General features: G+C 51.4%; 12 protein-coding genes across 12 annotated transcripts; 6 read left to right on the top strand and 6 right to left on the bottom strand.

The window, feature by feature from the left end:
• Positions 1–52: 52 nt before the first annotated feature.
• N7532_005363 (uncharacterized protein) lies at positions 53–1403 on the top strand (the record flags this gene model as incomplete). Its single annotated transcript, XM_056617857.1, has 8 exons — positions 53–243; positions 306–395; positions 449–549; positions 619–672; positions 738–806; positions 876–1051; positions 1128–1273; positions 1343–1403. 8 exons carry the CDS (start codon positions 53–55, stop codon positions 1401–1403), a joined length of 888 nt encoding a protein of 295 aa, XP_056474016.1.
• Positions 1404–2093: 690 nt separating this feature from the next.
• On the top strand, positions 2094–4593 carry N7532_005362 (Zn(II)2Cys6 transcription factor domain-containing protein; the record flags this gene model as incomplete). The annotated part of the gene is made up of 2 exons (XM_056617856.1): positions 2094–2186; positions 2242–4593. The coding sequence occupies 2 exons, from the start codon at positions 2094–2096 to the stop codon at positions 4591–4593; spliced, it is 2445 nt and encodes an 814-aa protein (XP_056474015.1).
• A 237-nt stretch (positions 4594–4830) lies between these two features.
• Positions 4831–6577, bottom strand: N7532_005361 (cation diffusion facilitator family transporter; the record flags this gene model as incomplete). The annotated part of the gene is made up of 10 exons (XM_056617855.1): positions 4831–4862; positions 4920–5217; positions 5276–5355; positions 5406–5637; positions 5691–5827; positions 5895–5975; positions 6030–6177; positions 6250–6294; positions 6371–6420; positions 6496–6577. 10 exons carry the CDS (start codon positions 6575–6577, stop codon positions 4831–4833), a joined length of 1185 nt encoding a protein of 394 aa, XP_056474014.1.
• Positions 6578–7029: 452 nt separating this feature from the next.
• Positions 7030–8726, bottom strand: N7532_005360 (cleavage polyadenylation factor subunit CLP1; the record flags this gene model as incomplete). The annotated part of the gene is made up of 2 exons (XM_056617854.1): positions 7030–8508; positions 8589–8726. 2 exons carry the CDS (start codon positions 8724–8726, stop codon positions 7030–7032), a joined length of 1617 nt encoding a protein of 538 aa, XP_056474013.1.
• Positions 8727–9617: 891 nt separating this feature from the next.
• Positions 9618–11271, bottom strand: N7532_005359 (KilA-N domain-containing protein; the record flags this gene model as incomplete). The annotated part of the gene is made up of 4 exons (XM_056617853.1): positions 9618–10570; positions 10634–10796; positions 10858–11066; positions 11211–11271. 4 exons carry the CDS (start codon positions 11269–11271, stop codon positions 9618–9620), a joined length of 1386 nt encoding a protein of 461 aa, XP_056474012.1.
• A 1121-nt stretch (positions 11272–12392) lies between these two features.
• On the top strand, positions 12393–13206 carry N7532_005358 (rho GDP-dissociation inhibitor; the record flags this gene model as incomplete). The annotated part of the gene is made up of 3 exons (XM_056617852.1): positions 12393–12486; positions 12614–12982; positions 13076–13206. The coding sequence occupies 3 exons, from the start codon at positions 12393–12395 to the stop codon at positions 13204–13206; spliced, it is 594 nt and encodes a 197-aa protein (XP_056474011.1).
• Positions 13207–13637: 431 nt separating this feature from the next.
• N7532_005357 (serine/threonine-protein phosphatase) lies at positions 13638–14741 on the bottom strand (the record flags this gene model as incomplete). Its single annotated transcript, XM_056617851.1, has 3 exons — positions 13638–14347; positions 14423–14656; positions 14726–14741. 3 exons carry the CDS (start codon positions 14739–14741, stop codon positions 13638–13640), a joined length of 960 nt encoding a protein of 319 aa, XP_056474010.1.
• Positions 14742–15445: 704 nt separating this feature from the next.
• N7532_005356 (AP-3 complex subunit beta) lies at positions 15446–18103 on the bottom strand (the record flags this gene model as incomplete). Its single annotated transcript, XM_056617850.1, has 3 exons — positions 15446–17761; positions 17835–17992; positions 18064–18103. 3 exons carry the CDS (start codon positions 18101–18103, stop codon positions 15446–15448), a joined length of 2514 nt encoding a protein of 837 aa, XP_056474009.1.
• Positions 18104–18379: 276 nt separating this feature from the next.
• Positions 18380–19021, top strand: N7532_005355 (uncharacterized protein; the record flags this gene model as incomplete). Its single annotated transcript, XM_056617849.1, has 1 exon — positions 18380–19021. One exon carries the CDS (start codon positions 18380–18382, stop codon positions 19019–19021), a length of 642 nt encoding a protein of 213 aa, XP_056474008.1.
• A 160-nt stretch (positions 19022–19181) lies between these two features.
• nuf2 (kinetochore-associated Ndc80 complex subunit NUF2) lies at positions 19182–20748 on the bottom strand (the record flags this gene model as incomplete). Its single annotated transcript, XM_056617848.1, has 4 exons — positions 19182–19295; positions 19352–20266; positions 20321–20581; positions 20647–20748. The coding sequence occupies 4 exons, from the start codon at positions 20746–20748 to the stop codon at positions 19182–19184; spliced, it is 1392 nt and encodes a 463-aa protein (XP_056474007.1).
• Positions 20749–21001: 253 nt separating this feature from the next.
• On the top strand, positions 21002–22107 carry N7532_005353 (translation initiation factor eIF2B subunit alpha; the record flags this gene model as incomplete). The annotated part of the gene is made up of 2 exons (XM_056617847.1): positions 21002–21051; positions 21105–22107. 2 exons carry the CDS (start codon positions 21002–21004, stop codon positions 22105–22107), a joined length of 1053 nt encoding a protein of 350 aa, XP_056474006.1.
• Positions 22108–25122: 3015 nt separating this feature from the next.
• On the top strand, positions 25123–25368 carry N7532_005352 (uncharacterized protein; the record flags this gene model as incomplete). The annotated part of the gene is made up of 1 exon (XM_056617846.1): positions 25123–25368. One exon carries the CDS (start codon positions 25123–25125, stop codon positions 25366–25368), a length of 246 nt encoding a protein of 81 aa, XP_056474005.1.
• Between the last annotated feature and the right edge of the window lie 2032 nt (positions 25369–27400).

Below are 27400 nucleotides of genomic sequence, written 5' to 3'. Positions count from 1 at the left end.
TAATTATATTCATCTCATGATAACCTGGACAAGGCCCAAATCGGACAGCAAGATGAACAGCGATCTCGATCGGAATGGCGAAGAGAAGGCCTCATTTCAGAATAGGGAAACGCCGTCGCAGGCTCTTTCTATGGTCCCTACATCCGTGACACTATCGGCGGAGCAATTCGAGAGGCTTTATCTCACGCGGATGACTTGCCAACGGCCCAAGTTGGCGAAGCAGGTCGGGAATCCCACTCCTCTGTAAGCCTATGTCAATCACATCATTTAATCTTGCCTAGCGTCGCCGCTAAAATGGTTTCTAGTGCACTGGGAGGATTTGTCATCACCACCACTCCACTCTCATGCTGTCTGATGGCTTGGAGAGGAGCCAGCGGGAATGGAGTTGCCTTCATGTGGGTCTAGTTGACAACAAGCTCTCCGGAGATCTTCCTGCTAATATAAGTAGCGGACCAATCGTCTTCCTTGGCGGCCTTTTGCTGCTTATAACAAGTATTCTCGAATTCATATTGGGTAACACGTTTCCATGTGTTGTATTTGGCACTATTGGTGAGTTATTTCCACATATTGCCAGCTACGCCGACATTTCGGTCTCATAATTTCTGATATCTTTGACAGGAGGATTCTGGTTTGCATTTGCAGCCTCTATGATTCCCTCCTTCAATGCAGCTGGTAAGCGTCCCCAGGAATACTTGATTGGAATAATCGGCTTCTCAACGGTTTTGACGTGTTTATAGCCCCCTACTCTCCCTCGGCTACTGATACAATTGCTGGGCTTTCGAGTCCTGGGTTTATGACTACTTACGGTATGTACCACTTGTTTCCTCCTTAAAACGTTGGTGAATAAAACCTTTGATTCCTGACAATCATCTTAGCATTTCTGTTCATAACTATGGCTGTCCTGATGCTAATATTCATGATATGCGCGACTCGCACCAACATTGTGTATACACTCATATTTTTGTCGCTGCTCGTGGTTTTCCTTCTATTGTCGTCAGCTTACTGGCAACTAGCGGAGGGAGATGCTAGTGTTGGTGATCGATGTGTTAAGGTGAGCAATGTTTCTCTCCCTGGGAATTTCAAAGACGAGAATGAAAGAAGATGACTGAGATCTATTTTCTTGATAGGGTGCGGGCGCCTCACTTTTTGTCGCTAGCTTGCTTGGATTTTACCTGTTAATAGTGCAGCTTTTCGAAGCTTTAGAGTTCCCATTCCAGTTGCCTGTTGGGGACTTGGCGGTGCTTTGGACCGATGAAAGTCACAACAATAAAAGGTAAGACAGTTTTCTCTGAATGAACAATTTGAGAATTCGCTTTGCATTATGCTAATTCTTTTTAAAAAGCGGTGATTCACGTCGTTATGATGAAGATTTGGCCGCTATTGGAGATGATAGAAGTGTCTGAGGTTTGCTATGAGCTACTGGGAGCTTCTATCGTTGTGTCGCGGATAGAAATGATAAAGGGCTCACACCCTGCAGGCATTTTTAATCTATAACTTTGCTTTAGTAGGATATTGGATGTTGCACACTTACGAGTAGATCGATATCAACACGGCACTGATCCCGTCAAGAATATATTTTGACTGAGCTCTGGGGTGCCGCACTGGCCAATTTAGCCGACCAAGAAGACATTGTACAAACCAAAAATGATTGACAATTTGGAGTGACTCGCTAAATTAAAATAGGCAATCAAATTCGTACGCACTGCACATACAGTGGTGCACATATCGTGGAAGCCGAGTGAGCTTAACTTGGTGATCGACGTATCGTCGATCTGTCCATCGTTTCGTACACGGAGCTAATGTGGATTTATCACCCATAGGCACTTGGAAATGACTATCACTACCAAAAACGAGCTCGTCGCCCCTAGGTATTTCGTGGAGGACGAATGAGGCCGGCGATCGGGTTCCGTTAGCCCGAAGGGGCTGGGCTGGGCGCAGCCCGCTCGAACAATACCCCGCAAAGTTCGCGATGCTTCCCCAGATCTCACCCGCGTCCGTCGGAGTTTTTGACCCTTCGACCTGTACTGGCGATATATATAGGCCACCAGTGACCTCCGACGGGACTGCACTTCGCTGATATACCCTGCAACGAGATGGCTCGATCTCCAGGCATGGATGACACCCGTCGACGCCAGCTTCATAGCTGCGACCCCTGCCGTAAAGGCAAGCGGCGCTGCGATGCACCGGTGAGTGGAGATCAAAAACCTCACCTATCTGCGCCAAGCTAATTCCGGACCTTAGAAGAACCGAAAAGACACTGGCTTCCTTCTCTGTTCTAACTGCAAGCGATGGAACAAAGAGTGCACCTTCAACTGGCTGTCCTCAAAACGCGATGACTCCACAGGAGCTCGGCGGAGAGCAAAAGCCAAACGCCAAGAAAATTCTCAGGTCGACGAACTTGCTTCATCTATGATCTCGCATGTCCCTGCTCCAAACGAAGTTTCTCTTGCCCCTCAATGGCATCCCGCCATTTCCGATGACATCCTGGCTTCTAGCCATGCCGCAAACACTGCTAGTGGTTTCTCATTCCCTTCTCATCCGGAAGTGTTTATCGGAGGATCAGAGGGGACAGGGTCAAGCGTTGATCAGTTTGACTTTCTTTCTTGGAGCATGGATAATCCAATTGATTGGCAAATCAGCGCTACAAGCCAGGAATCCGAAAAAGTTTTCCGGCGTCTGGAATCCCAAGCAGTCTTTCACAACACCAATTATTTTCATAGTCCCCCCGAAACAACCGAACAGTCTGAAAACGAGTTCACACCCTTCTCGCATAAACCCAAGGCCTCAGGGCTCAACCATCTGGGACTCAACTACCCATCAACACCTACCTCTGTTCAACGATCTAGCCCCAATTCTACGTCCAATTTTTGCATTGCTTCGGAAAATGCAGCGAACCAATATGCCCGCTCAACAATGACGCGAAACCTGATACGAATATACCATGACAGTATGGAAAACGCATTGTCATGCTGGCTGACGGAGCACAACTGTCCTTACAGTGACTCAACGATCAGCTCCATGATACCACTACGTGAGAGAAAGGAATGGGGTCCCAATTGGTCAAACAGAATGTGCATCCGGGTATGCCAGTTGGATCGTGCCGCTTCGTCGATAAGAGGGCGAGTACTAAGCGTGGAGGAAGATAGAACCGCCGCTCGAGTGCTCCATCTCGCCATTATTGCGTTTGCCTCGCAGTGGACTCAACACGCACAGAAAGGCACAGGATTGTCCGTTCCAGAGCCAATTTCTCGTGACGAGAGATCTATTCGAGAGTATGTCTGGAATGAAGCACGCCATGGCCTAGAGCGTTCAACTAGGATACCATCCTTCCGCATCATCTTCGCAAATATCATCTTCTCTTTGACACAAAGCCCGCTTGACAATAATCAAGACAAAGGTCTTGGTCAACTTTTGGAAAATGACGGCGCTCCGATATTCTTGGAAACTGCCAATCGCCAGCTATTCACATTCCGCCACAAATATGTTCGACTTATTCGAGAGTCGCCTCCGAAATTGAAAGAATCTCGAAGAGGATCGATAGGGTCAGAATTTACCCCCGAATCAGACACATTGAATACGTCGGCGTCTTCGGCCGCGGACCCGATTATCGCCAGTCAGGAGCACCGCAGCACATTAAGCCTTCTCTTTTGGCTTGGCGTCATGTTCGATACCCTGAGTGCAGCGATGTACCAACGCCCATTGGTGGTATCGGATGAAGATAGCCAAATTGCATCGGCCTCTCCTGAAGTCCCCGACTCGGAAGACCAGCTTCAGTTCAGCATTGAGAAGACACCCTGCAGGAAACAAGACGTCTGGGGGGAGTTTTTCCTCCATCCCGCTCCGCATCAAGATCTGAGTCGAGTGCAATTAAGGTGGCCATGCTCCTACGAAAAGGCAGCATCCGTACTCTCAGAAGCAACACCCGTCAAAGTTCTGCTTTATCGCCGAGTCACACAGCTACAAACCTTGGTGTATAGAGGAGCCAGTCGTGAGCGTCTAGAGGAGGTTATACAGAAGACTCTCCTTGTTTACCAACACTGGAACTATACCTACCAGCGATTCATGCTGGATTGCGTCGAGAACCACGAGCTACTGCCTTCCCGCATCCAGTCTTGGTATGTCATTCTTGACGGCCATTGGCATCTTGCTACGATGCTTTTGGCCGACACTCTAGAAGGCATTGACAAAGGAAGTCTCGGCTCGGAGAGTGAGCGTGAAGCTCGAAAAGCTACGGAATTCGTTTCAATGCTGAGAATAGAACATGCGTTTGCGGTGGGCTCACTTGCTCGTGCCTCGCTGCATGGGCAAAATCCATCTATGTATCAGAATTTTCACGATTCGCTCAACGAGGTTGCGTTCTTGGTTGAGCCGTGGACTGTTGTTTTGATCCATTCGTTCGCTAAGGCGGCATATATCTCTTACGAAAGAATGGATATGTCAGACGAGCACAGTATGTTAGCCGATTCTTTCCGACAGAATTGCGAGTTTTGTATTTGCGCATTGCAGTACCTTGGAAGGAAGTCCGATATGGCATTCATGATAGCTCGAAATTTGTCGAGATCTTTGAGCATGAAGCTCACTCGGATGTTATGAGATATGGGAAGGCCAGAGAGTCTACGAATATGCAAACAAGATTACCTACTTTTCCCTTTGCCCTTTGGAAGTTTCATCACTCGCTACAACAATACACGATGGTAGCTTTCCGGTGACCTTTGTAATGTAATCATGCACCAACATGTGGAATCGAATGAATATTAACAGAACATGGCATTGTACTAAACTCTTTTTATAAAATCGAAATTTTTGTTACTTATGTAGGAGCCTTGTCAGTCAACCTGAGCTGTTACTATATGTTCCGGGAGCTGTGCCTCAGTGACAGCATGTAAGATCCACGCATATAGTCCCGCAGCCCAGCATACACTGCTCTAGTTCCTCGGGGTTCATTCGTCTCTTTCCATTCGTCTCAGGCCTTTTCGTCCCCCTCATCCAACCACCTTCCGATGGACCTTCAGATCGAATTTTCTGGAACGATTGAACCTCCGGCTGGATGGTTACTGAGTGAATACCATAGGCATGGAAACATTCTCTGGTGGTTTTTGAAAGACTCTCAAAGTCGAGGACGACATCACCGTCCAAAACTATATGGACTGAGGCAAGAGATTTTGTCTGATTCAATCGCCATATATGAAGCTCGTGGATGGCAAGGACGCCAGGAATCTGTGTCATTGTCAGCAAACTGAGATGCTGTCAATACAAGATGGTCATAATTCCTTACCTGCTCGAGATCATGTCTTACGTCGTCATGATCGACTCCATGAGGGGCACTTTGGAGTAGAATGAGGCCGGATTGTTTGACTGCAATGAGGTCAGTAACTCGAGCATAAATCAGGAAGTGCTCAACTTACTCAATGGAATAGAGGAGGCAAAAATCATGAGAGCAATCCCCGTACTCACAGCCGGGTCAGCATAAAACCTTCCGCCATAGTGTGCAAACCAGATCACCGCAGCCGCGATGATAACTCCGAGGTTGTTCGCACAATCGCCGAGTACATGAATCAATACTCCCATCATAGCCAAATCTCGATTTGACTTCTTCGAGTGTTTGGGGTCCTTCATGTTGTGTTTGTGGTGGGAGTGCTGGTTGGGAAAGTTAGTGATGGGGACAATCTGCAGGCTTTGTCGATACAGACCTTCTGGTCTACTAAGCCGATTGAGGCTGGATCTTGATTCGTAGCGTCCTCATTAGCAGTTTCATGATCGCTGGATTCTTGGCCGGGGCCATGCTCGTGTTCGTGGCCATGTCCGTGATCATGGTCGTGGTCATGATCTTCCGATGTTTTCGTTAACTTTCGGATCAAACGAAGACAGCGACGAAAAGATCGAAATTCACTTACCATGCAAGAATAATACACTGATAACATTCAGCCCAAACCCAACACAGCCCATAATAAGGACTAGCTTTGGGTTTTCGACCACTGGAAATTACGTTAGCCCCGGAATGAGAACCGCTTGGAAAGGAAATGACCTACCTTGCAAAGAGATGAAACGCTCAATAGACTGCAGGAACACGCTGATTCCTAGTCCAAATAATAAAACGCCATTAAAGAATGCCCCGAGAAGCTGTACTCGTTGCCAGCCGAAAGTGAGAACCTTTGGAGGTGACCTTTTCTCTGCGATCTAATCATTATCAGTAACAGATTTCACCTAGTAAAAGCCGAAGGCAAGAGACACATGTGAGTTTTCACTTACTATTGCAGCCGCAAGTGCGACAATAAAACCGACAAGGTCGTTCAGCTTTGACAAGTCATTATGTATTCACATTTTGAGGAAGGCTGATCTCCGCGGATAAAAGCGGCAGGCAGTGACATACATAGTGGAATGCATCAGCCACTAAGGCCAAGGAATGCGTGTAGAAGCCAACTGTACCACAGGTTAGCTGTTTTGTTTCATGCGGAAGCCACCCATGCCATTTCATTCACTCGAAGGAACCCATACCTGATATCTCAGCTATGAAAAAGCAGAAAGAAATGCCAATGACGGCACTTAACCGCTGGATGCGGGATATCTTCGGTGCCATCGGTGTAGGTTGTGTGAAAGCGTTTTGTTGCCCTACCCTCAAATACCTCAACTACGTACATCGATCGGACTCGAGTTCTCGAATGACAGTCGCTTAGTTTATGTTGGGTTGGATTGGCGACTCGGAAGGCGGCGGTTCAGGGTGGCGTGGCAAAGGAAGGGTCCTTTTGACATGTTTGCACTACTCACCCTCACCTAAACCTCACCTATTGGGACGAGTTCATTATGCACCCGCTACGAAGCGATAGAAACGGAAATGGTAACATGAAAATGCCTCTTTTGTACTTTTTTTATATGATTCGCTAGTAGATTTGGGTGTCGCATGCAAAGTTGTAGAAATGCTCCAAAGAAAACATGTGATTGGAAGCAGATGAAGCACTCAAAACGCCGGTTCTTGAGTCTTGTGGAGCCGCTCCAAGACTAAGAAATGCAAAAGAGTGAGTCAAGCTCCTCTTAATTCACCAGGCCAATCACCTCGTCCGGCCAGCGCTTAGCCCAGATCATGGCGCGCTGCGGGACTCGGCCTCCAACGGGTGCCAGTACATGGATCTTACCCTTTTCGGGCTCGACACTAGCAACGTAGAGGAAGCCAATGACGCTTGCATCGCGGACTTGGGCCGGTGTAGCTGTGGTCGGCGCATGGGTTATGGCCAAAAGGGTATTGGTGAGTGCGGTTGGCGCGGGCGGGAGGACCTTCTTCAGGGGAACATTGCTGAAGGGAGTATTGTCGGCTGATGAGGTTGGAGGATTGACGGACAGGCCAACGATGCCCGGGAGAGGTGCCGGGCGATCTGATTCCGTCGGCTTGGTCTCTTCGCCGAATGAGTCCATGCCGAGCTGAGAAGGATCGTATTCGTCCTCGTCTTCATCTTCCTCCGAGGTCACTGTGTAGTTGTAGACTGACAGTCCGGCGAAGTCTAGCTGTGATGTGTGTGGAGACAGGGTGACTGCGAAGGGGGACGGTGAGTAGATGGAGGTACCGAAGAAATACGACTTAATCTGATATTCCCGTGCAGTTTTCAGATAGGAAGGGTCGCGATCGACACAACCGCCCGATTTGGACAGCTTGAGAACGGAGACACGTTCGTCGAAAACGTCGGCTGAGGCGCTTGCGCTGGGTTTGTTGTCGTACTGTTTAACCATATTGCTGTAGAGTCTTTCCGAGCCCAAGACAATGATCGTCGTAATCGCAAATTCGGTGACAATGTGGTTGATGAGCTCAGTGGTACCTGGCTTGCCAGAGCTCAGAATACCCGGGGTGTCGACGATGATGCCGGTCTCACGAGAATCTTCATCCTCGGCCATACGACCTGTCACAGAAACAGCCAGTCGCGACACTAAGGGTCGATACACGGAGCCATTTGCATCCAGAGGACTGGGGTGCGGATAGCCGTAGACGAGCGGAAGCTTCACTGGCACAGGACTAGGCCCAGACATCGGGGAGCTACCCCAGCCCTCTTCGATATTCAGCATCGTTCGGAATGCAGTTGCTGTGATAGTACCAGGAACACTCAGCATTCCTTCAGTGGGGTCTAGGTTCACAACGATCGGCTGTCGGCCGGACTTCGTGGCGTACGCAGTCAAGATCTTAGCCAAACTGGTCTTGCCGGCATCCTCAGGACCAAGCAGCAAAACCCGAGGACCATCCTTGCCTGACCCATGCGCTTCTTGCCGAATCGTCTCTAGCGCGAAGTGCGCATTGGCATATTCGACCATGGGTGTCTCCTCGGCGACGTATTCGCTTTGGCATCCGCCTGCGCCGTGGCCAGCCGTCGGGGTGACTCCATCCAGCGTCGCCGTATTCGTTTCTCCCGCGCTCACTTCCAATTCACAACCGTGCCATGTGTAGATCGCCGCTTTGGTGCCGCAGAACGTGTAAGTTTGTAATTCAGCAAGCTCAGTGCCGAAGAGCTCAGCGGTTCCGGTGAGAAGCTATGACAAATTTGAGTTAGGATCCACACCGCTGGCCTTGCAGCGACCTTAAGTGCGGTCGCTTGGAGGAGATGACTTACTCTGACCTTGATGCTATGCCCAAACGCGACTTCAAAGCGCCATTCTGATCCGGGTTTCAGGGTGATTTGCGACGGCGGAGCGGCAGAATGCTGCCTCTCCTCGGAGGGCTGCGCCAGCTCAAGGCCAGGAAGAGACATTTCACGGCCAATCTCCGAAGATCAATTATCGACTCACGACCGGGTTTGAAGGTCGAAAAATATTATCAGGACTCGCAGAGATGTTCAGCAGACTGTGAAAGTAAGAGCGATTGCGCGGGAACTTGGACAAGATACGCAGCGGAAGCCGTGACGCCGCCTCATTCTGCCAGTACAATCGTAATCAGGCGGCCACCACACGACTACAATGTACATTTACAGGTGGATTTATTCACCAAATCACATGTGATAAAACTACTAATCGCGAGCGTAAAGGACTTTGCGAATCACTCACTAGATTGAGGATTTTGCACTTGCAATGAAACAAAGTCTTGGTCTTTAAAAAAACTTTGAGAAGCTATCAGTAGGCTAACCGCTCTTTGACTCCATGGCGCCCAAAAAGCCTGGCAAAACAAAAGCAAGATTGAAGATTTGGTATCAGGGAGAATAGGGGAGGATCACAGGGGTCCGGAGAGAATGAATTCGGTACATGGTCTCTTTAGTTATTGGGGCTGCAGGACAACCAAGCAGTGGGAATAAAGGAGGTAGGTAGAAGCAGGATATTAGAAAACATTGTGTTGGAGGAAAGTACAGTGCATACTGGAGGATGGGCAGGGAGGAATATATTTATCATAACGACAAGGGGGATGGAGAGAGGATGAGAAGTCGGGGTTCGCAAATGAATGGAAGGCTGACCTTGCTGGTAATGCAGCAATTCTTAGCAGGTCCAGTCGCGAGGCGGTATCAGGGTGGGGATTTGGGGATATTTAGGGAGCAAACGAAAGGCAACAATCCAAGCGAGAAAGAAGTAATAACTCGTAGCATATCTTGATCAGACTCGGTCCAGGGGTTTAAGCCTAGAAGAAATAGGGGACGGCCGCACTAGAATCGCGGTTAGTATACGGCTTGAATCAAGACAAAGGGGATCACGTACGCAAGAGCAAAAGCTGCGGAGACACCAAACAAGGCACGGTTCCGGACCCTCTCGCGCTTGAGCTTATCCTCGAGAACCTTGGCCTTCTTTGTCCGCTGAGCAGCCTCAGCGGCGGTCTCTTCGTCATCCTCGTCAGTGGGCTTGCGCTTCTTGGTCACCGTAGCGGTCGTCTCTGCGGGAACACCATCTGTCGCCTGGGTCTTGATGGCATCTTCCACCATTTCCTGAGCCTTGGCAATCATCTCTTGCGTCTCAGCAGCTGACATAGGGACCTCAGGAAGGCTGATAGGCACGTCAAGCGAGACAGTGGTCTGGGTTGTAGAGGCTTGGTCGGCGGTCTCAGCCTGAGCAGTCACCTCCAATTCAGTTTCCTTCTCGGCAGCTTCCTTCTTCTTGTCGGACTTCTTCTCTTTCTTCTCAGTTTTCTTGTCGGACTTCTTTTCCTCCTTAATCTCTTGCTGCTCCTCGGCATCCTCTTGGGCCTCAGCCTCGGCGATGGCCTTCTTGGACTTGCGACCACGCTTCTTCTCTGGTGAACCGCTTGTCTTCACTTCTGTTTTTTCCACGGTCTCGATAATGCCGTTTTGTTCATCAGTCTCCAATGAGACCGTAGTCTCCAGGGCCTCTTGGAGGCTGTTGTTTGCGGCAGCAGTCGACGGGGTACCCATGATGTCTTTCGCGGAGCGAGCTTGACGAGACTTGCGAGGAGATGAAGGCTTCTTGCTGGGAGACACGGAGCGACGGCTGCGGCTGCGTTGGGATGGAGCTTCCTCGTCTTCGGGGATTTCGAACTTAGGAGGCGGGGTAATGGTGCTCTGCTTCTTCGCGCTGGACGGGCTGTGTACAATGTCGGTGGGGTCCAGCAAGGCACGAACCCAGTCGTACATCTTGTATTCTTTTGAGAGTTCCAGAGCTGTGAGATTCTAGTCAGTATCGGCCCAATCAGAGTAGTCTTTCGCAAAATGGGAGGACATACCGAAAAGAGGAGAGATCCAGACATTGCCAGCAACTTCCTCTTGGCTCGTGTACTCGCGCGACTTCAGATACTCCCGCTCGGCCTTCTCCTCCTCGGTCTTGGCCCAGGGGAAAGCGATCTTGAACATGCCAGTTGCGCTGACGAAGCCGTCCTTGCTCCTCCGCTGTTTTAGTAGGTAAGTGACCGAGTCCGCGACCAGTGCTATAATGAGGGGGGTAGCTCACCATCAAGAAATAGGTCTCGGGGCCCTGGGCCGCTTTGTGCGTCGGAAAGATCTCGGAACCCTTGAGATCCTTAGGCAAGGGAGCCCGCAGATGGGCGTACTCGAATTTGCCCAGGTTTTCGGGCTTGGTAGCATTGGAGGTACCGATCTGGCCGGGCTTAACGGACAGGTTGGTGCTTCCAAGTCGGCGGCGCGCAAGCAGGTCCTCATCTATAACGCGGGCGCAAAAAAAAGAGGGTCAGCGATGGTCGGACCGAAACAGGGCATCAAGAGAGGGGGTGTGATGGAGGGGAGTGAATGCGCGAATGCGCGGTCGCGCGGTCGCGCGATCACGCGTCTTCAGACGAGACTTACAGGCAGGAGCCGAGTCGGCGAGGATGTGCGGGTTGTATCGCTTCGGAAGGTCTCGAGTCATGATGGGCAGCTGCGGCGAGGTCGAACGGTGCGATGTCTGAGATGTATGGAATGAATGCGAACGTGAAATGGGATGCGCCAATGGCGGCCACGTAGCAGGCGCGTCGCCGAATGAGGTCACGGACCGGACTTTTCCACCGAAGATGGAACTGGGACGATCTGGCGAAATCGGCGGCAGCGAGTGCGACACAGGAGAGCTATCGGATTGGCAAGGCAAAAAGCCAGAATGTAAGGTCAAGAAAGCGATCAGGGGAGAAAGGCGCGCGACAGAATAATTGGGGCCTTCGCTGCTCGTACGGAGCTTGTCTTGTTCCGGGATGGTCCGGTAAGGTACTGTCAGGATGGTGTACTTGGGGGCTATAATTCGGCAATGTAGGTCGAATACCGTTCCAGTCATACGCCGTGTTGGGATGGGCGTTGGCCCCGTGACCTCGCATTCTCCCGCTTTTCCTCCTGGCGCACCGGCGCTTCTTCCACCGGCAATAACAGATGTTTACCGTCGTCGACCCTGAGGAAAGACAATATACGTCCGGTCAGCGTCTGCTACCAGCCTGAGACTGTCGTTCCTGCACTCAAGCGGGGTGGTCCACTACTGTGATCGTGTCCAATGCGGTGGCATCTGGGCCGAGATCAACTGGAGCACGAGCGCTACGTGTACTTCTGCCGGTGTATGAGTGGTGCTGTCTCATATACAGTAGATCAAGTGGCCGAAATTACGGTGAGGGCGACCTGTTGACGTTGCTTTGTAACGTACGTCGGCTGCATTCTAGACATTCTGCGAATCGACATAGGGTAGTCATAGAAATAAACTCGCATTGACGATGCAGCTGCTGTACTCCGTCCCCCTCAGGCACCTCCACCCATGCGGGTTTAGACTCGCAAACTAAACAACGGGCGATCCGAATAGCCTCGCCCCTCCTCCCACCGCCTTTCCAACCCCACCAGCGACAGTCAGGAGACGCAAGCGCGAGACTCCTTTTCTTTCTTTCTTTCTTCCTCCTCTTTCCTACTTGTCCACTCGCGCTACCCCTTTCTTTCTACTATCTTACCAGCCGATCGCCATCCACTCCCCTCCAGTCCAAACCCCTCTCCGTTCCCCAATTCGGTACCCCGCCATCAACAATGGCCGACCACCACGACGATGATCTCGCCACCTCCAAGACCGAGGGTTTCAAGGTCGGCGAGAAGAAGACTCTCCAGGAGTACCAGGAGCTTGGTAAGTGTCCATTGATAGTACCATGCTCTGCTGCCGGCAGATCGATTATCCCATACCACCCTCAACACGATCGCCTCTTCCCCTCACTTGGAGTCCAAGACTGCTAACAACTGTTCTCCACTCATAGACAAGGACGATGAGGCCATGAACCGCTGGAAAGCCTCCCTGGGGCTTAACGCCGGTGATCCCATCGGCCAGCCCGGTGACCCCAAGTGCGTTATCAAGTCGCTCGCCCTCGTCGTTGCCGGCCGTCCCGATGTTGTGATCGACCTGTCCACCAAGGAGTTTCTTGACAGCCTCAAGGACAAGCCTTTCACCATCAAGGAGGGTGCCAAGTTCCACATCAAGGTTGCTTTCCAGGTCAATCACGAAGTTCTGAGCGGCCTCAAGTACGTCCACGCCGTCAAGCGCAAGGGTATCCGCATTAGCAAGGATGAGGAGATGCTGGGTAGCTATGCTCCCAGCACTACTGTCAAGCCCATCTACGAGAAGGAGTGTAAGTATTCCTTTTATTCCCCCTCCCTCGCCTTGCCAATAGCGACATATTCCCTACCCTACGTAATGATATGTTACTGACCCCTATCTACAGTCCAAGAGGAGGAGGCTCCCTCTGGGATGCTCGCCCGCGGTCACTACAACGCCGTCTCTCGCTTCGTTGACGATGATGACCACACCTTCCTGCAGTTTGACTGGGCTTTCGACATCACCAAGGACTGGTAGTCGAGGAATCTCTCCTGGACAACCTGTGTTGAATTCATTGAGCGGCCCATTGTTTGCAAGCGTGACGAATTTCCTTGATACCAAAAGCCTGGTAGAGATGGTCCAGTCTAGGCCAGTTACTGCACAGATTCACGCACCCTTACCTTTTGCAACGGATATCTGTGGGTAGATAGTGATGCCTTTGACTCTGTTGGTTTATTGTTTTGCTTTTCATATCTGTTCCATACCTGTCTTGAGTCTGGCCATGTCGAACTATGATCCTGTCCTCCATTCCCAGAAATGTAGCAGTAGACATGAATAAAAAAACTCTCCGTGGTGAACCGTACGTGTAATGTGCAGCTCATATTTTCTACCCTCTCCAAAACTCCTGTACAGTGCAATTGCGAGATCAAACAAGGCATGAGACCGAGATAATAAAAAAACCAGGGGTATCACAAGAAATAGTCAATGGTCGGCTGAGAATCCCTGTTCTGCTGGGCCTGTTGCTCGCTCCGATGCACATCGTTCTCGGGTGCTGCGTCGAAGATGTTAAAGTAGCGCTGCATTTTGTCACCCACCTCAAGTACACTAGCAAGATTTCCGCATCGGTAGCAGTAATTAGGCGCACTCCACACCGTGCTCAGTCGGTCGTCGAAAAGAACCTGGTATCCTTCGTTACACAGCTGATGGGCTCGCAAAATATGGGACATGTTGTTGACCTCGAGAAACTTCCGAACCACTTGCGAACCAAATGTATATCCAGCTCCACGCGGGGAAAGAGAGAACTCGTCGCGTTCTGGGTCGGGATCGGACCAGACTAGGTCGGCCATCGGGCCTTCGTGCGGGATCTCACGGTACCGGTCGAGGGATTTGATCTGGTCGATGGAATGGATAGACGGAGAAAGGCCGCCGTGTACGCAGAAGATCTCGTCGTTGATCACCACGCTCAGCGTGAGGAAGTCAAACATGTCTGTGAAATAATGCCATACATTGGCATTGCCGTATTTGCGTGCACATTCGGTGTAAAAGCCGTAAGACTGGGTCACACCGCGGGACTCGTGGTTACCTCGGATGAGATGAACTCGCTGGGGGTATCTAAGTTTGAGGCAGACGAGTAGAGTGATCGTCTCCACACTGAAGAGACCGCGATCTACGTAGTCGCCTATTCAAGATTGAGATGGTTAGCAATCCTGCATCAATGCATGAAGTAGCAGCACGATCCGGGGCCAACATGTACCAAGAAACAGATAGTTTGTGTTCGGACAGAATCCTCCGATCCGAAAGATCTCCAACAGGTCGAAAAACTGACCATGAATATCACCCACAACAGTGACAGGTGCCTGGATATGAACCACATTGCCTTCCTTCATCAATAATTCTTTGGCCTTCGCACAAATCCCTTCGATAACTGACTCGGCGAGGAGTTCTTTGCGGTAGAGTCGCTCGATGCACTCATCCATATCGATATTCGCTATCAGATTGTTAGTTATTGTCTTCCAACAAGGTCAAGTCTCAGTCAGCTGCAATTGTTCAGACGTACTAGGAATGCCCGGCATTGCGGCGAGATGCCCAAGGCAGCAATGGTTGCGCCGGATAAATGAGCGACAAATTCGAACAGATTCAAGTCGGAATATAGGCAACCGCGCCGAATAAAGCTACGAGGGTCGTAGGGAAACACTTCAGCGAATGCCGGTTAAGAGCAGAGGGGTCCTCGGCGGAGTGCTAAGAGAGGAACAGCTCGGCACTGAGAAATTCGAAACGCAGCGGAGAGTTCAACGAAGGGTGGATGTGGATCGCTGGCTAGTCACAGGCATCATGGCTTGGAGAAACCGGCACTGCAACAATTGCGCACCCAACTCAGAGAGATCCGTGGGCAAGGCTCCGTCGAGCTGGGCTTCTCGGGGTTCGGCGTGTTCTGCCTGTACACACCGCCATGGTGCCTAGATTGCCTGTACACGTGACCCTTACTGAGAGCAATCAGGACTGATGTAAGTTCTCAGTGAGCTAGTTATTGTCTTAGGCCCCTGTTCTACATGAACATTAATAAACGCACCAAGTGCATGAGGTCGAGTCATTGTTTACTGCAAAACCCAAGAAGTGAGAGATGATGCCTGGAGATTGAGATGTGGAAGACCGATCCCATATGCAGAAGATATAATCTAGATCTAGATATGATGCGATCCTGTACATTCCATCCTGCGCCGAGGAAGCCAATCGGCCAGCAAGCAGCTACGAATTCCAAAGCTTTTGAATGCGGCTGTTAAAGCAACTTCTGCTCTTCTTTGTGAACAGCCTCAGTCTCCGAATCGGTTTCCTCCTCATCCTCCTCCTCTTCGGAATCTGTCTCTTCCTCTTCGGAGTCGGTTTCCTCCTCTGAATCGGCCTCGTCCTCTGAGTCGGTTTCCGATCCGGACTCTGTTTCTTCCTCTTCCTCATCAAGCCACTGATCCAAGTTCTTCTTCCCGACTGTCCCCCCAAGTGCAGGTGAACCCTTATGTCTGCGCTGCGGGGCTGTGGCCTGGTGTTCGCGAAGCGCTTTGTCCAGCTTCTGGCCAGCGGTCATCGAAGCTTCCAATGTAGTAGGTTCTTCTGCCTTGACATCCTCGACCCGTAGGCTTGGATCGGGCTCGTTGCCAGGCTCAACCCAGCCTGGGAGGTTGGTATAGCCTCGAAGACCATGGTATCCGGCCTCGGATCCAACGACCAGTGTTGCGGTTCCGATAAGTAGATCCTTGCGAGTTTCTGAGGGGCTGGGGGCATGGGGGACGGGCTTGGGTGCCAGAAGGAGCAAGTTAGCTAGTTGGGTGGAAGAAGGACTAGCAAGGAGGGCCTTGTAAAGGCGAGCACGGTCACGGAGGTCGTAAGAGGTATCGTAACGGGCAAGGAGGAGAATATATCGCCAAAGCAGAGTGATACGATCTTCACCATTTTCTTTGGCTTCAATTTCTCCTTGATCATTTTCTTGCACTTGAAGGGCCTGGTCGACGCTTTTGTCTCCTTCGGCTCGATCCTCAGTCCATTCATTGCGGATTTCATTTTCGAGACTCGTAGATCCTTGCGAAGGCGAGGAAGATGTAGGTTCCGTTTTCCCCTCGGGAGGATTCTGAAGTAGATGGTGCAGATACACTTTGGCGCCAAGAAGGACGATCTGCTGCTTGACAACTTCCGGTTCATCGGCGAAACCCTGGATCAGAATGCGGAGAACGTCGGGCGCAATGTTTTGGTTTTTCTCTGCACCCGCAAACTCACCCACGAGCCAAATAATACTAGCTCGGGCATCAGGATTGGTAGTGTTGCCAAGGTACGTGACCAACCGAATAACAGTCTGGCGATGCGAGGCCGGGTCCTGCTGGATGAGGTGGCGGATGACAGTCAGGGACTCAGACACGAGGTTTCCGTCCAGACTAGAGATTTGCCCAAGTAAAATCCGTAGACACAGTCCCGCCATGGTGGTATCTGCTTGCGCGCAGCGACCAATGGCCCGTACACTCTCTCGAACCAATTCTGGGTCTGTACCCTTGGAAAAATGCTCAAGCTCACTGATGACGACACTTTTCCAATGTTTTCCACAGTGAGGAAAGATGATCGTCAAAACCTCCAGCTTCAAGCGCCAGATATGCGGCGGATCGTTGGCGTGAATGAGAAAATGGGCAATATATCTTGTGAATGGCTTGGGAAGCCTGAGGGCAACAGCAACAATGTTGTAGAGAGCAATAAGCTGCATGTCTTGCGGGCTTCGAAGAAGAGCCACCAGGGGACCGACGGCTGAGACCAAGTACTCTTGGGGCGCAAGGTAAAGGAAACAGCGGACAACGCTGACGATAACAGCCGAGTTACGGTTCTGCAGCAACACCTTGCATGCGCGGAAAAGCATTTCAAGATCAGGATCGACAACTAGAACTTCTTGCTCCCCGACTTCATCTTGGGCTTGGGCGATTTGGTCTTCCGGTTCGTCGTCGTAAAAGGGTTTCGAATCCGCCTGTTTCTGTTTTACCTTTTGAGTCCGACGAGGGAAACACTTGCGCGCATAGAAAGTCAACAGACGAAGAGTTGCCAGCTGACCCCATTCGTCCATGTCGACTAGCTTCTTGACGAGGCTGCGGTAGTGCTTATGAACCAGATCGATCTCTTCCGGGCAGACTTCCAGGAATGCAGAAACTGCGGGACCCACGACAAAGTATTGAGAATCACCAAGAAGGGTCGAAATATACCCAGTCAATTGGGGCAGCGTACTCGGGTCCAGACGATAGCACTTGGGAATGGCCAACGCAGCAGCCTTGCGAACATGCGGGCTCATGTCACCACATCCTCTCTTGATTGCTAATGAGACGATCTGGCTGATCACGGGCACTCGAATGCCGGACATGGTCCGCAACGCCATCACTCGCACATGAGGGTTCTGATCAGTCAATGATTTCTGGATAGCATTGATGGACAGCAGCGCTAGGTCCGGCTCGGCCTCCGCATGGTGAACCAGATAAATGTAAACCAACTTCTTAATCTCAAGGTTGGCACTCGCGGCATTTTTAACGACGGCCGAGAAGAAATCAAGGGAAGGTTCGGAGCGATACATCAACTAGATAGTGCACCAAATCGTGTTAGCGGTCATCCCATACATGCTTGAGTCAGCGGTTACGACATCATCATACCGAAATGACCCTCCGCAGCCCATCCAGAGTTTCCTTCTCGTGGCGACTATCCAGAAGCTTTTTGATATGGGGAACGCTATAGGTGCGCGACGAATAGTCTGGTTTGGAGCTTCGGTTACTCGCAGCGGACTGGGCGGCTTCTAGGGTGAGCTCTCGAGCTATGCGCACAGTGAAGTCACGGTCAGCTCCATTCAGACGCGGCGCCTATGGTCGGGGCGGAACAACTTACCTGTTTCCAGCATCGAGGATATCCGCGATATAGTCTCCATGTTGAATATCCAACCTCCGAGGGGCCCAGTCCCAGAGCGCGAGAATTGGCCTCGGGAGTTGGGGGAAGACAGGTGGGGGAGTGAAGGCGGAGGAGCGTGACCTCCGCGGGAGAGGCGATCTTCCGCACCGCAGAACCAACCCTGGAAAGCGACCCTCCAACACTACCAGTACCAATGGCGACCACCTAAAATCATGGTTGCAGGGCAGAACTCCTGGGTCGCAGGTCAGATGATCGGAGGGAATCGACAGCCTTGACAAAGCTGATACGTCACATCATGGTCCCCACACGAACTATCGCGTTCTGCGATTTAGTCACGAATCTGCTACAACAACTTCTCGATACACGCGCAGGCACTCGTCTTATATTCTGCGGCACCAGAGCTGAATTTCTCGTACAGCTCTCTGCAGCTATCCACGCGCAAGATGCTGGTTCTGGAGATGGGCAACGCCATAGTCTACTTACGAAAAGCATCGGATTACTAGCCAACTCAAGCAAGGTTCGAATAGCATTCTGTCCGTCACTAGAGAGCCTGCGCGCATATATGGCGGTCTTGGGCCCAGATAATGATGCTGCACTTGCAGCTGATGACCCGGAGAGACCACAGGTACTCGCTATTGCCAATCTCGTGGCTTTACACACTACAACTACCGAGTTCTCTGCGCAAGGACTATCAAGAACCTTTGCTGCGGCTGTCGAAACGGCATCTCGGACTGGGATGGACCTTTTGCTCTGCGAATGCACCAACGCATCCATGCCCTCGAGTACAGATTGGGGGCCAGGGTTATGGGACACACAGATCCCTTTGCTAAATGGCTCGGTGCGACTACGTGGTGAAGAGGGGGCCTGGGGAGGACGTGGTGTGCCAGTCAAGCATGTCGCCGAACGCTGGTTCGAATTTAATAGACCAGAAGTCTGAAATAAACCTTCTATTGGTTTGGGTTGACAACCACAAAATCAGGCAAAAATATATTGCAATATGATGATGAAACTCCATAGAATGAATCTGTACTGCCCGGGTATCCTAGAGCCAACCGTTGAACTCCTATTCGAAAGAAAAAGCCACGAAACCCGATTCGTCACAGCGACTTTTCCATCTCTGTGATATAGAGTTTGATATGGGACTCGAGCTTGAGATATTGGTCGTGGGCTGATTGGATTTCACTCTCGATATTCTCCTTAAGGTCGGCCATCTGGGAAAGTTAGCATAGGGGATCAAAGGTCTTCTGTGCATATACTGGAACCATACCTTCTTCTCTGTCTGCTCAATGCGGATGCGCCTTCTTTCCATATCACGCTGCTTCTCTGCTCGCTCCTCGCGTAGTTGCTTCTGGACATTGCGGAGCTCTTCCATGCGGGCCTGCGCCATCTCCGCTTTCTCCTGCGCATTCTTCCGGAGGGTCTCGATCCTATCGTTCAGACGAGCGAGTTGTCGCTGCAGGAGGTGTTCGGTCTGTTCTACCTCTCGCACACTGTTACCTCTGTCCGAGATCGCCTCCTTGTTTCTGGCAGCATGTGACTCCTCTTCTTCTTCCTTCTGCAGCTCTGTGGCAATATCATCCAATAATTTGACACATGCCTGCACATCATTGGAAACCACAGTGAATGTATCTGACGATGTTTGGAGAGCTCGCGCTCGCTTCTCCATTGCATCGATCTGAGCCTTCTCGCGCATCAAGTTCTCGGCTAACTCTGTCAGCGAAGATTGCAGAGTAGCCGGGGACTCGAGAACATATGGTCGGAGCTTCTCCGCCTCTTGTCGCGTGCGGACCGTTCTTTCGGTCTTTTCCTCCAGCTGTTGTTGCCGGCGCGCTCGTTCACTCTTGACTCGTTCCAGGTGGTCTGCGACCCTTGTCTGTTCGCGGCGAAGCTCCAGAAGACGCGCCTTGAGCTCATCGTTTCGCGCCACCTTCTCGCGCACCTGGGCCTCGTTCGCTTGCTGATCCCGTCGCATTTCAGCCAGTCGTGCCTCCATATCTTGGTTTTCCACATGCAGCGTCTCGATCCGTGATTTGGTCCTTTCGGTCTTGTTGAAGTGCTCGTCGATCACAGAGGCTTGGGACTCGCGGAATCGAACGAAATTGATGAGATAGGAAAAGATCTTGACAAGTCGGTCGTGTGTCGGTTTCGTCAGGTCGGTAAAAGTAAAGTCGTTCACACCGCACTTGGTCTAGTTAGTATACACCATAGTTTGGTCTCTGGGGATTGCGATCATTACCTCTGCCAGAAGCTTCCGAACATTGACAAAGAATCCCATCAGGTTGCGCGTGTCGTTGGGTACAATGTCAGGGTAGTCGCCGCAAATATCTTCTGCCGCGAGATGCATGGCTGGCTCGACCGTTTCGCGTGTGGTGTTCATGAGAAGCTCTGCAAACCATTCGAAGACCATCTGAATCTGCTGGGGATTGGGCTTCGCCAGGTCGGAGGGACTGAACGGGATTCCAATGTCGTTGATACATCCTGCGATCTCCTTGTCGGGCTTCGATAGAGTTAGCAAACTAATCTTCAGGTCTGCTGGTCTCGCGACTGGGAAATGCAACTCACCAGGCGCATCAATGCATCGTTATCGTCTTCTTTCTTGCGCCGGTTGTGCCCATGCTGCTGGGAGCCACCACCAGCCATGCTCATTCGATGGTTGTATGACATTCCGTCAGATGTGATTCGCGATCAAACTGGGCCCGGTCCGGAAACCAGACAATAATAGTCGCGGGGGAGGTCGAGAACGAGAGTTGTTGAGGTGGGCGGGCGGGCGATTGTTTACCTTCCAAAGTTCCGACCGAAGCCCGCCCGCCTGGCTGCATCCGGTTAGCGCGCCGAGGGGCACAGTGCAAACATGACAAACCCCTCAAAGAAATCATGACTCTTCCCTCGCTTTGTGAGCTGCCATTTCGCAAACATCATGGCGACAACTACCGAGAGCACGGCTGCGGCCGGTGCGAAGCCCTTCGAGTAAGTGCTGTGTTCCCATCGGAGCTTCTGTTCGGCGCTGATCCCCGCGGCAGTATCGTTGCGACATACAATGAGCTCCTACGCTCCGACCCCGATCTCACTATGCCCATCGCGGCTATTGAAGCTCTCGTGCTTCTCCTCACACATGAACCCTCTTCAACAATTTCCGAAACCCTCGATCTCCTTGAAAAGTCCACGGCACACCTCAAAAAATCGATCCCCAACCCCATTGGTCTCTCGGCCGGAACCGATCTCTTTCAACGCTATCTGATAACCACACTACAACGACCTGGGCAACTGGGACCTGCCGGCGACTTCAAGGCCATTCGCACACATCTTCTGTCGAACGGGCGACTTTTCATTCGTCGCGCCAAGGAGAGCCGTGAGAAGATCGTGGCTTTTGGAAGAGGATTCATCCGCGATGGTTGCACCGTCCTAACGAACGGTGGATCTCGAGCTGTCGCTTCTCTGTTGCAGAAGGCGGCTGACGAGGAGGGCGGCCCCTCTGCTGTGCGCTTCCGGGTTATCTATGTTCTTTCGCCAATCAGCAAAAACATCGAGGAGCCATCAGGGGAACCGGAGGGCATGGAGACAGTTCGCGCTCTGCGCGCTAAGGGCGTGCCTGTGTCGACCATCCCCGAGTCGGCGGTCGCCTACTCTCTCGGCAAGGCCGACATGGTCATTGTGGGTGCTGAGGGTGTGGTGGAGAATGGAGGTATCGTGTCGCGCATGGGAACTTACCAAATCGGATTGTTGGCCAAGGCTATCGGCAAGCCTTTCTACTGTGTGGCGGAGAGCCACAAGTTCGTTCGTCTGTATCCACTGGGACAGTACGATCTGCCCATTGAGCAGCACGTCCTCGACTTCAAGTCCGAAGAAGATATTGCTGAACAGAGCAAGCAACCTGCCGACATTAGCGGGGACCGGCCGGTCGAGCTGCCACTCTGCGACTCGGTGGATTTTACGCCTCCCCATCTGATCTCGGCTCTGATTACCGATAGTGGGGTTCTGACGCCCAGTGCCGTTAGTGAGGAACTGATTAAGATTTGGTTCTGATTTCCAGGACTGTGTGTTCTACTCCTCGAACTTGATGTTCAGAGGCTTACGCCTGAAACCGGTTGAAAAAGTACTTTACGAAATAGATGACATGATTTTGAATGACATGGTGGTCTTTCTGTTACACTTGGTTTCTCATACACCGTAGTTTAAGGCCAGGTCCAGCAGCGACTTGATTCAGATGAGTAGATATGCTATGCGAAAGGTGCGTCTATAGATGATATTCCCGATAGCGTGGAGGGCCTCTTGGCAGAGGGTCCTGCAGCTTGCTCCACTGCTACGCCAATGTACTCACGACTGTAACATCATCTTGCGAAAATACAAGCCCCAATGGTTCAAGTGGTGGTTCACTATCTCTCAAGAAGTTAGATGTTCGTACATCTGTTCGGAGCATAATAAGTCAAGGGAATTGATACAACCACACCCCTTCTGCCTCAGACCACACCCCCTCCCAACTTTTGAGGTATCCGCTAGCTCTTCGAATTGGGTGTACTGGTGATTCAAGTTTTATGCTCTAATAGGGATAATATTCTAGCTCGGGGCACATGTATTTGGCACTAGGATTACATTTTACTCTCCAGGGTAGCTGTCCAGGCAGTTGATCACGTAGGTAACCGGGTAGATGACTAGGTAGCTGACGAGATAGGTTACTGAGAAATAAACCTGACAGCAGTAGGTAGAATGAATGTTCCAGTTTATAAAGACCATAATAGAGGTAGCATTTGGCGTCGAAATTGGAACCATGTTTGATCAAGGTTCTAGTCTTGAATCATCTCACCGAAGCCATGACAGGGGGTGTAGTCTAAGACAAAAATGGATGTGGAAGCATCAATCTTCAAAATCAAGAACTAGAGTGGATTCTCTTTCAATAGAGAAGAAAATTTCAATTTATTGTAAATGGAGCCCTGACCATGGTCATGGCATCGTAATCATGAATCGTAACGAGTGCAGTTGTGCCAGACAACATGAGAGACCTTCTCTTTCCATAATCCTCCACTAGTATAATTTTTGTTCGAAAAGCAATTTTTGTTTGGGTATCGTCGAAGTCGTAAATTGTAAAAGGTCATATCTCATAGCGAAAGAACGGCAAAAGGGATGAGTTGATGATGTATGGAGGGGTTGGCGGTCGATATTCGTTGTTGATCGCTCTGCTGCGGCGCTGATGTATCTCGGTATGCTCCCATGGCCATCTCTTCATTTTGGCTGCAGTCGCATACCGTTAGGCTTCCTGGTCCGAGACACATCCTGACAGCATCAAGCTTCTATCCGGTTGGAAACAAGAGTGCGCAGTTGCTCTTGCGTTTGCATGGCCGCAAAGGCGTAGAGAAGTAGGTATCCGAGTGCCACCAGAATCCATAATGGTGCCATGTTGTGAATTTCACGAAAGAAGGATTTCGAGGTGAAAAAGTCGGTGTGTGTTGTTCGTGGTGATGTTGGCGGACACGAGAGATCTTGGGCAGACGACCAGACGGGCCTCACCGGATCTCAGTGCCGGAGGCTATAATTTTTCGGATTTTCGAAGAGTAGGACAATACCAGCTTGTCAACGTCGAAGTTGTACCAACGGCTCGTCGAGGGTAAAGAGGAAGAAAGATAAGAACGTGAGGGCGGGAGTATGGAACTCGCCCCCTCCACTCGAACGGTCTAGGGTTTTAAACCCAACCAGACCGCAAAACACCTGTGAGGAAAAGAGCCTAACAGGATCATCTCCGAGCTGTTCCACCCAATACGAGTCGATCGTGCATTGCATTTCCGGCCATTGAGGACGCATCCCGAGGACGGCCATGCGGGGTTCCTGGACTCCACCGGGAATATCATGACATGACACTCATAGTGGAAGTGTCTTGGCCTGTGTGATTCTTCTCACGAGGCGAAGCCTTGTTGGTGGGTTTGATGAGATGAGCTGGGCATGGATCGCCCTGACGATCGCAGCATGTTTTTGTGCCGCGTTGCTGGGCTGGAAACGTAGAGCGTACCACGCATTAGCGGCATTTTCGGTTCGGACGGCCCCAGAAGTTCTGGGGGGCATCAATCAGGGTCTGGGGTATCGTCAACTTAAAACCTGGCAGGCATTCCAGATATTTACGCAATATGATTTGATGTCTTGTAGATCAGGTCGGCCGTACATGGAGTTATTGATCGCTGAGACACTACTAGCAGGGATGTATTGAACCTTCACAAGTGTTCCAAGAAGGTTCAAGGTCCGCTTCTGTGTTTGATATAACAATATTGTCAGATAAGATCGAATCTTTCTATGTGCTACCTCAATATGGATTTGTGAGACTGGAATCAACACTTCCGATCGAAATGAGTTCAAAATCCGACTCGCGTGCGGCTGTTCGCGCGAAATGAGTGGTTCAGTACAGGTATATATTTGGCGCACTGTACAAATCCATCAGCAGTGCCTTTGCCCATATACCTGTTCACATTCATGTCTCTGCCGCTCCAATCGAAAGCCCAGGGCTCAACACAACTGGGAGCTTGGCCGATGTGCATTCCGGTTTCAAATGAGTGAGCCTTGCAATGACGAAATAGTGAGGCCGGCCCCAATGTTGGGATCGTCAACCTGCACCCTGGTGCATCGTTGCTGGCGGGAGGGACCTCTAAGCTATGGTCAGACCGGAAGCCTCGGCAGACAGTGAGATCACCTGCCATAAGGCGAAGTCACGAAACTGCCCTTCTGTTGGACAAATTTTAGGAACACCATACATTGTAGTGATGGATATGTCCTCGTGGAAGATCGAGCTCACTGCCCCAGCGCCCCACAGCCAGTCAACCCCGCTCCCCGGTTCCTGATCCAACACCTGACGACATACTACCATCGCCATCGACCTGCACGCATCCCAAGAAAGCAAGTGCAACTCCTCACACCCGCAACAGCCAAAGAACCCTGCGGCCACAACCGCAGCGCCAAAACCTCCGCGCCATACTAATCCGAGGCAATCAAAGTCCGGACAGTGTTCCCGCGTACATCAGATTCCGGATAGATCACATACCCTCCCACATACCCCGGAAAATGGATGCCCAGCCATTAACAACCCTCCGCTCCGAAGATGTGAATGCCGGTCCCAGGGCCCCTCGCACACATACACCGACGCCAAAAAACAACCCGGGCTCATCGGCCGATGGCGATGGCGACGCCCATCAGACTAGTGGATCGTGGTCTCTCAAGCGACTGCTCAGTCGACGCGGGAGTCGCCGGTATCGCGTGCTGGAGCGAGAGCCGAATCGGTTGCGGAAACGTGTCAGTCAGTGTCAGTGATCGAGTCGGGGTGTTGATAAGGATGAAATGAGGTGGCAAGGGAAGTATGGTACCTTAGGCATCGAGTATGCACAAGTGCGGTGTAATACTCTTGTGATGCATCCAACTCCCAATTAGGGTATCAAATCCTTGCCACACGGTGGATAAAAAGGTCGATCGACCAAGCGGGGGATCTGGTGGGGCTGGCCTTGATTTGGAGGGACTCTTGACTTTTCTCAGTATACTGCAGGTGCAGTGTGCTAGAGGGCTGGTCGAACAGGCGAGTTTGCACAGGCCGAGAATGCGACATGCAGTCTGCCGCCGGCAGCATCTTGCGAGTTCATGATTGCTTTTGTTTCGCGAGGCTAGCGGTTATTGGACGAGCTGCATCTGTTCGGCGTTTTACAGACGAGGTTTCGGATTGGGAGGTTTCTTGGGGATTGGCGGCATTTCTTCTGATCATTTGAAAAAGGGAATGTTATGATTTATGCTAGACTACAATGCACCGTACACAGTACAAGGTATAGACGGAAATGAACAATTGCCGACTCAGCAAATTGAATACTCTAATTAGAAGTGTTTCCGGGGCATACCCCGAGTGGCTTGCACGACGCCACGGCGATGGTTTGAAGGCAAGCAGTGTTTGCTGGCCTCGGCCAAGCCGGCGACGGCTGGTTGGGTGTATACTGTCAGGTCGGCTCATCTCCGCGGCCTATCGCCAAAGTGTGCGCCTGGCACTTTGATTGTACCTCCCCTAAGGTAGGGAGGGCGCATTCGATGCCCAAGCCTTGCACGCTCACTGCTGCAGGTCGAGTTTGTTGGGGCGGCCGATTCTTACATGCTCGTCACATCTGCGATGAGTCGACCTCCGGTTACTACATACTGTACGAATGGATTGATCCTGCGATGTCTCAGAGGGAACGGGGAGACCTGTATGTTCTCGGGCTGGGCTTTATCTCACCCGACAGACCGTCAAAATCTGCCGTCTCGAGAGGGACATGCAGGTGGAGAGCAGGGGACCAGGGTCTTGACCAGTGCGAGTCCGTCGGAAGCTGTCCGGTGACCAGACACAAGACTGGGCAGATGTCTCAAGCAGACACTCATCGAGGGTGCGAAATGCGGTCGAGTGTCTTCTGGACCTCTTAGTAGGTAGTGTAGGTGTGTCCTGCAGATGCGTGTTCTTCAGGGCGATCTGAGCAAAACTCCGCGCTAGCCAAGGCAAAAGGCAATAGAACGGGGCATCGGACCTCCATCGGCAGAATCTCATCGCGGGTAATTGTCATTATTGCATTGTGGTAATTGGAATTGTGGCAATCAGCCGTGGGCTGTGGCCAATGCTCGGTTTGGCAGTTTGGTTGCCGATTAATATTGAATATTGTGTTCGCGAAGGCAATTTGGCGACAGGGGCCCAATCACGAGGCCAGCAATATATTGTGTGGCGGGAGACTTGTCCAACATCAAACACAGCCACCCTTCCCCACGATGAGATATTCGTCTGCCTCCAGCCGCACCAGTTAGCCATTGCCACTTCGATTCTGTGCATATCGCAGTCTTCAGCAGACCCCAATTTAGTGCCCCGAACTCGATGTCGTCACAGCGATCCTGCAGGGCTCCCGATTGCAACGAAGAACTCACCATCGCCTTAGTTCGGCCGTAGCCTCGACCAAATCGGCCTTTTACGTGTTGATCGGGTCCACTCCGAATACACCAATATCTACTAGTGTCGCGGGAGCCCAACAGAGCGCCAATGCCACTGCTCCTGGCCCCCAGAGATCGGGAGAGCAGACACACACTATTCTCAGGTACGGGACGATAGACGGGTCGCATCCACGGCGCTGGACGGCAACGACACACTGGAGCCATTCAGGCACTCGCCGAGAGCCAGTCCGTCGGGGCGAGTGCGTAAGATCGACTCCATTCCCGCGTGTCAACCCAGGGATTGCAGGCGTCTGGACCGGCGGATGAAGGACGGGCCCACCGGGCGTCCAACGGTGGTCTTGGCCTAAAGAGGCACGCGCGCAGTGCACGAGATCCTTTTGCCGCGGCCATGCTG

Source organism: Penicillium argentinense (assembly GCF_028826775.1).
Source record: "Penicillium argentinense strain IBT 30761 chromosome Unknown utg000005l_segment0_segment0, whole genome shotgun sequence".
Taxonomy (NCBI): Eukaryota; Fungi; Ascomycota; class Eurotiomycetes; order Eurotiales; family Aspergillaceae; genus Penicillium; species Penicillium argentinense.
This window is presented reverse-complemented; position numbering and strand designations above follow the sequence as displayed.